Here is a 7,760-nt window from a genome sequence, read left to right as displayed (position 1 = left end):
GCTACCAATCCACACTGCGTACTTTGGTCCGTTGACTTGAACCAGCGACGCTCCGTTTCCCAACGGGCTGAGCTACTGCCACCCCAAAGTAGTAGAAGAGAAATAAATATTTAAAAGAAAAACAGTTAGACAGGCTTCACACAAGCTACTGCATATCAACTGAAACAATTGGTTGGCTCATTGTTGATGGACAGAAAATGAATTGACTACAATTTCACTCAATAGACATTAAAGACTAAGAAGGACCAGTCTGGGTCAGCCTTGAAAGGAATCAATTGAGTCATTTTGTCATTTTTCAAGCAAAACATTTTCTTGTACCAGTGACCCTAATTGTGGCTTTTCTGTGTTCTGTGCAACTGTAATAAATCTCTTTTGGATTGATAGTCGTACACTACAATTTGAAAATGTTACCTTTGGCTTTTGGAACTTGTGGACTGGAGCACTTTTCACTTTTAGGGAATTTTCTTAACCTTCATTGAATAATCAAGAAAACAACCAGCAAAAAAACAAAGAATAAAAGACAACGTGTTGGACAGTAAATTCCTAAAGCAAGGCTGTGTAGATACACAGGTTTGAGACGTTTATATTCTTTTCTACGATAGATAGAGACATAATTACACACAATGTATAGAAGTTAAGTTGAAAATATATATTTAAGCTCTGATATACTTGGCGTGGAGGTATAAATGAGCACATCTAAGACTCATGAGCACTTAACAGTAGACAGGATCTCTCCGTGCATGCGTCGGAAACAAGGGAAACGGCATTGTATGTACGAGGGAGTCAGACATATCTTACAAGCTCAGACTGCTGTTAGTCTGTAGTGAAACCTGAAGAGCACAGGGACGAGATTAAAAGGAAAGCTGGGTCTTCGATTAAGGCCAACGAACTGTTGACAGCCTCTGGATCTAAACTGTGCTCTTATTGCCTAATTTTTCCCAAGTACTTTCACGGTCTGTTTCCCACATTTTTCATTTCTGCTATTAAAATTACATCTCGGTATTCGCTGTGCATTTCTCATTTTGTGCTGTGCTGCCATGGCCATGTGATTGCCTTGTAGCCTTCCAGCTCCTAGATTCTGGGTCCATTTCACAAACATTTTTAGATTTCCCTGCAGCTCTGGAAGCTGTAAACACATTGATAGCCAACAAATGACCAATTTTGAGGCTCAGCTCGCTTGGTTTATTCACTCTTGTTGCTCAAATGTTCATTTAATAATATTTTTTTGTTTTGCGATGATCTGTCACCAGGTAACATCGCTCCCCAGACTGTTACTTATTTGGGACGATCATGCCAGCGTGGCCGAATGAGAGTCCCCAAGGAACAAAATTCAGTGCCAGCTGTAAATTTCATGTATTGCTCTTGTGTTGCTAGGCACCTGGGTCAATGAGGTCCGCCTCCAGCATGGCATTCAGTGGGAGCTCTCAGATGGCGACACGTTGACCTTCGGTGGCCAGTCGGCTCCAGGGAGCCCAGAGTTCTACTTCCTCTTCCAAAAGGTCAAAGTTCGTCCGCTAGACTTTGATGCCATCACGATTCCAAAGGTAATTTTCTGTCATTGCAGAGGACAGATTCTATGCAGTTTCAGATCAACCGCACAGATTTATAATGACTGCAACAAACACAGAAAGTCTAGAGATTGCAGTCTGCTGTTGCCGGTCTGTGTGTCTCACGGAGTTAAACAAGTCTGGACTTATTTAAAATAGTTTCTGCTGTCTGAAAGGTTAGTATCCGTCAGCATAAGGACTGTATATTCCCATATTACCACAATTACAAACGGTCACACATTCCTTGTAAATTAATTACAATTCATTTAGTTTTAACAAATTAACAGCAAGCAATTGAAATGTGTTAAATGTCTTGGATGTATCAAGCCGTTTGCGCCTGTTTCCAGGCGTTAATTGTTTGCAAGGACTCCCTTAACAGATGCGGGCTATTTACTAACAGGGGGGCACTTGGGTAAAATCGCAGGTTGCCCGCCACATGAGCAAGAAGAGAGAAGCTTCGCTTTCAATATGTGGTCATGGGGAAAGTGGGAGTTCCCCCCAGAAAGATGGAAGGTTACGCTTAAAGTGTGCCTAATTATGTATTACGCTGTATTTATAAAAACTGCCAGTATGAGCACGCCACTATTTTGCTGTTGGAATTCTCTGCCTCTTAAAAGCAGGTGTAAACCAGCCGCAAGCGGGTTTCCTCGAACATTCCTCCTGGGGAAATGAAGACGAAGATAGGCCAAGCTGAAAAGATTTTTTTCCACAAGGATCACACTTTTTCAGTGGAGTGAACATGGAAACATTAAGCTTTACAGATTAAGCCGCCACGCAATATTAGAGCCACTGGAAGAAGTCAAAGATGACATTGAATCTCTAACTCAGCGTTCACATTCCATCCCAGCAGTTGTTAAACTCCTCACCGCAAACATTGGCATCAGGATCATTTGAAACAGTCAGAGCATCATCAGGGAGAATATCGTAGTCTGCACTCAGCCCAATCATAGCACCAGTACCGCTTTGCTATAGCCCAGTTTACGTTGTATTGGGCGGAGAAAGGCGCGAATTACCCAATGAACTGCATGTTTGGTAAATACGACGTAAATTTAAGTATCACAGCGTGCGCTTTCTTTGGGTTGGCTGTGGCGCTGATGACGCTACCTTCGCACATGTGCATAGAGCTGTCCCTCAGTGTAGTTGATTGCATATCTCACCGTAAATACTACGTAAGTACTAAATGAGTATTATTCCTGCAACAAATGGTCCCTAACAATTGCACAATTACTTGAGTAACATTGGCCTAAAAACATAATTAACACATAACGTAACACAATTACCATACCCTATTTTCCTCTTTTTTTTTAAATAGAGAAAATATTTTTATTTGAGGAATTTTAAAAGATCTACTGTACATCATTTGAAAGAAATGGCCCGGCCTTGTGTCTGGGTAGGAAAGAATTGAGGTTTTGGTCTTTTAATGGGATCGATTGATGAGACGGTGGTGCCGTTCTTTTCTCTTAGTTCCCTCCCACTCAGGATTCACACAACAGTGCTTGCAGGCATTGTGACAAGACTTTTAGCAAAGGTGTCCCGGAGGGACATGAATATTAAATGTGTCATGGACAAAATTGTAAGGGAAGAAAAGATCAACTTTAAAAGATAGAATCCGGTGCACTCATGTTTTGTACTTAAAAAGTGTAGAATTAGAAAATATATATTAAAATACCTTTAAAAAGAAGAAAGAAAACCCCTGCCAAACAAATGATTCATGCATCTAAAGGATATTTTACGTTTTCAAAATACTAATTTATACACTTGTACCCATGTCTCCTAGGCGGGTACCTTCTCCTCCGACTTACAGAACCGAATCAGAACTAACCCGGACCGCAAGGCAGCCGCCAACATGGACCTGTCTAATCTGCCCATCAACCGGGCCACCGTCATCCTCAACTCCATCGGCAGCCTGAGTAAGATGAAGGGCAGCGCCTGGACCTTTAAGAGGAGCCACAGCCACGAGGGCACCACCTCGGACCCCGGCTCCTCCTCCTCCACTCCTCCCACTGTGGCCTTAACCTCTCTGCTCCCGCCCTCCACGCCGCCATCTTTCTCCTCAGCAGCATCAGTGCCTTCAACAAAGTTCCACCAGCCGACATCGAGGAGCAGGAGGAAGTCGGCGCACACGGTGCTCCTCGAGGACGACAGCTCAGACGAACCCCGAAGTCGAGCAGGTGAGGCCCAGCGTAATGCTTTCTGAGCTTTCTGCAAACGGCGGCAGAAATTAACACTAAATCCAGGTCCGTTTTATTAAAAGTGATCTGAAGATTGGTTTTTATTCAAACCGAGAAACTCTAAAGTAAAAATCTTGACATGTTGTCATCTTTAAAGTCAAAAGATCTGGTTAGCTATTTGGCAGGTCAGACACCTGCTGCTAAACACGTGCTGGAAATGTCAATTTAACTGGAAACTGGTTGTGAGTTTTGTTTTTCACAAAAAAAGATATTTCACTGGAAACTGGTGTCTATCTATTCTAGTCTGTCTGTTACAATATTCTCCTTTCGATGTTGTTCAGATCCAGCAGGAGTCGTTGAAGACGGACAGAGGTCGAGGGGGAAGAAGAGGCGGCGGCTCTACAAGTCTGAGTCGGAGAGTTTTAGCCCCCCGCCTCTGCTGCCGCTGCAGCCCAAGAGCCACAACGACATCCGGCGGCCGCTGGAGGCCAAGCCCTTCCCCGTCGGCATCAGGACCATCGGCAGTTTCCACGGCGCCATGACCAACAGCAGACTCAACCACCACCCCCTCCAGGCGTCACTCGCCAACCCTGCGGTTCGCAAACAGGAAGTGCAGACGATGTACCGGGTCCAGACGTCGATGCACACAAACATCGCAGCTTTCCGCCAACAGAAACCCGCCCACAGTTCTCCGACGGCGCAGAGAGGCAGGCGGAGGGCTCACTGCTCTCCCGTTTTCTCCCCGCTGGTCGTCGGAGGGGAGAACTACAGTCCGGCCTCGCCTTCAGTGAGGATCCGCACAGAGGAGAGAGGCAGGGTGCAGTTCAACAGATTTCACCGGCCAACAAGGTGAGATGTTCATGGAGGTTTGCAGAAATCTCTTTGCCACCAACCAAGGGCCCCCCTTTTTAACCCCCAAATAACATCTCTGCTTTCTTTGAATTTACACCAAAGGAGCTTTTTTCTGGAATGCTATCATTTTTTTTCTTTTTTCTTTAAACTTCAGGAAGTTTTCATGATGAGTTAATCTAATATATAAAAGCTATCTATTATATAACTATAATTAGGTTAATTGTGAACTTGTGATTGATGTAACAGGACACAAAGTAAGCCATTCGATTTAAAATGTTCACATTTTATAGTCCAATCAAATACAAAGGAGCAACAAGCGTTGTATCAAACAAAGACCCTTTAATCTATTTGTACAAGTTAATCTGTGGCAAATGTGACGAATGTATACATCCTTAAACACAAGCTTGTCCCTTCCTTTTTTGTTGACCCTACGGCCAAGTCCTCGTCTTTGTTCTTTCTTTCCGTCATTCTTTTTTGTTTTCTCCTCGCAGTAAGCGAAGAGGCCGCCCCAGGAAACACCCGCTGCCTCCCCGGCCCTCCCTGCCCTCGCCCTCCTCCTCGTCTTCCTCCTCCTCCTCGTCCGCCTCCTCCTCCTCCGGCTCCTCCTCGTCGTCCTCCGACGACGATGACGACGAAGAGGAGGATGAGGGGGACGGGGCGACAGGCGGGGCGGTGGAGCCGTGCGCGGCGCCGCGCTGCCGGCTGCCCCAGCAGGACACGGTGCAGTGGATCCAGTGCGACGTGTGCGACGCCTGGTACCACTTAGACTGTCTGCACGTCGACCGCAAGAAGCTCCTGAAGGACCCCAACGCTGACTTTCACTGCGGATGTTGCTGAGATGAGAGAAAACCAAGTTTGTGACCAGGAAATGGAATTCTTTCAAGACTTTCAAGTTCCCACATTTTTCCCCCTTAAATGTTTTTCCATCAGCCACTCAAGCAAAATCAACAGAACTTTTTCTGTAAAAATGCTACTTCTTCTTCTAATGGCCACCGAGCTGCTCTACTCATCCATGCACAAGCTTTTCTCTCCACGTCAGTAGCTGGCGAGGGGCAGGAAAAGGAATTCCTCCAACTTTTTTTTTTTTTTTTTTACATCCTGATCTTCCCAGCATTCACGCTGCTGCTTCATAGACCGCTTGCCCGCTCCTGTTTCAGGGATCAGACTTTTGGAGGAAGAGGCAAACCTGTAATGAAATCTCTCCGGGTTGGATTTTGTTTATGGCTGTGACTGCCTGGAGAGGTGCGGCCAGGGCGGGAAAACGTAATGAAATGTTTCCGAGTAAGCTCCCCCCGGTGGCTGTCGCTGACCACGGGGCTGGCAACGTTCGGGAAGATGAATGAAATGGCTCAGATCGGGCTGCCACAGTACACGTCTTTACAGGGCTTTGTCGGCTGTCTCAGTGCAGCCACCGTCACTATTTTAGCCGCTGGGCCAATTTGTCGGAACACAATAGGACCTTCAGTGAACATGATGTGGTTAGCACGGCCAACAAAGCCTCAACACTCTTGCTCTCAAAATAAGACAGCGCCGGGCTGGTGTTTTCTCACCTTAATGAAATGTTTCAGTGCAGCCTTCCTGTGTGGCGGCAGCAGCTGTCTAGGAGTTGGTCTTGTGATATTTCAAGACAATTAACGGCAGGAAATGTGTCACAAGACTCCCAGTGTCGCTGCTGATGAGAGGTGCTCGAGGGATGATAATCCGATGTGTGCAGTGGGACCGTTGTGAGGAGACGTCTGAGTGCAGGCTGACAGCGTGGCAGCTGCTGCTTTCAGAGATGAAATGCCATGAAATATCATCCGCTGATGTAACAGGATAAACGGAATTCAGAAAACCATCGCCTCTGACTGGTCGGTTAAGTAGCGGATGCTTTTACAATCTAATCTTTATCCTTAATAGTCTCTTCACACTACTGAACTCATGGGCCAAAGTGGACACTTTGGTCCTGACTGAATTGTTCTTCAGTACAGAAAAGTTGATGGACACATACCTTTACTCAGCTGCTTGAGTTAGAGTCAGATCAAAGCATAGAACTCCAAATTCTACTCATAAGCACCTTTTCTATTATTTAATTCTACATTTTGACTTTGGTGTGCTCACCAGGACAAAGCAGTTGCTTCAAAACAACATATGTGAGCAGTTATACCACTTGTATTATAGTTCTGACTCCGAGCTATTCAGCGAGTGGTAGTGCTAAAAAAGGCTTTTTTTTTCTTTGATCATACCCCTTTGGCAGTTTTTTGAAGTGGGAGAAAAAGTAGAAAACTGGATTCTTGAGCAATAAAATAATAGAAAAAAAAAAACCTAAAATATATTTTTTTAACTTGGAAAAGCTGAATAAAGACTAATGATGGCTTACAGCTCAGTCAAAGCTGATTTTTCTCCATCGGTGGCTCCCCTGCAGCCTGATTACAGTGACTCTTGTGCTGCTTCTCTGCCGTCTGCTCAGCAGGATGTAGCCTGGAAGGAGCTGTTCATCACAAAGCCAGCCGAGAGCTAAGCAAAAAAAAAAAAAAAAAAAACTGGTTCGGGATCGGTTCATTTTCCAGTTCGGTGAATTCATTTGAAAATCCCAAAAATAGACGAAAAAAAAAGTGGTGTTTTGTGAGGTCAATAAACTTTTATTTTAATGGAAACAATAAAGCTAGTGTTACTCGTTTCACTTAAAATACTTTCATTGACACTGTGGTTTCATCAACATATTACTATGAAAATAACCAACACTTCTTTTAATGATGTGAGGTTACATCACCTCACTGCAGTAATACAATATCAAATTGTGTGTGTGTGTGTGTATATACCATATATATAAATATGACTTAACATAATGGCCTCATACTGTAAAACCGATTTGAAGGACCTGTTTGGTCCTCTTGAGCAGAGGTTACTGAAATGTAAAAAGAGTTTTCTCTGTTGGTCTTCAGTCACTTGTAATTTGCTTTTGTATGTTTCATCTGCCAGTAAAGACGTCCGCCTTGCGTACTGTTTTTGTCCCTTTGATTTTGCGCTCTAAAGATATTTAAATACCTGTTTGTCTTTCCGAGCTTCCCTCACACAGAAATGTGTCCTCTTCACCACATCTCTATTGTCATTCAGTGTTACCTTGCTGTGTTCGCGCTCCTCATCGGGCACCTACATCTTTTTGTTTTTTTTGTTGCTTTCATGTGGCCTGCCAAACCGTTTTAAAGCT

At 44.4% G+C, this 7,760-nt stretch overlaps 1 protein-coding gene across 1 annotated transcript in view; it reads left to right on the top strand.

The window, feature by feature from the left end:
* The window catches only part of tcf19l (transcription factor 19 (SC1), like), a 10,394-nt gene extending 2,921 nt beyond the window's left edge, over nucleotides 1–7,473 (top strand). The window contains exons 3-6 of the mRNA XM_034892868.1: nucleotides 1,375–1,544; nucleotides 3,325–3,718; nucleotides 4,060–4,567; nucleotides 5,062–7,473. Of these exons, the coding sequence (XP_034748759.1) occupies nucleotides 1,375–1,544; nucleotides 3,325–3,718; nucleotides 4,060–4,567; nucleotides 5,062–5,407 (1,418 nt within the window). The 3' untranslated portion in view covers nucleotides 5,408–7,473. The remainder of the gene's footprint in view (nucleotides 1–1,374; nucleotides 1,545–3,324; nucleotides 3,719–4,059; nucleotides 4,568–5,061) is intronic.
* Nucleotides 7,474–7,760: the final 287 nt, after the last annotated feature.

This window comes from Etheostoma cragini, chromosome 14, assembly GCF_013103735.1.
Source record: "Etheostoma cragini isolate CJK2018 chromosome 14, CSU_Ecrag_1.0, whole genome shotgun sequence".
Lineage (NCBI taxonomy): Eukaryota > Metazoa > Chordata > Actinopteri > Perciformes > Percidae > Etheostoma > Etheostoma cragini.
Note: the sequence above shows the minus strand (reverse complement) of the source record. Positions and strands in the feature narration are given on the sequence as shown.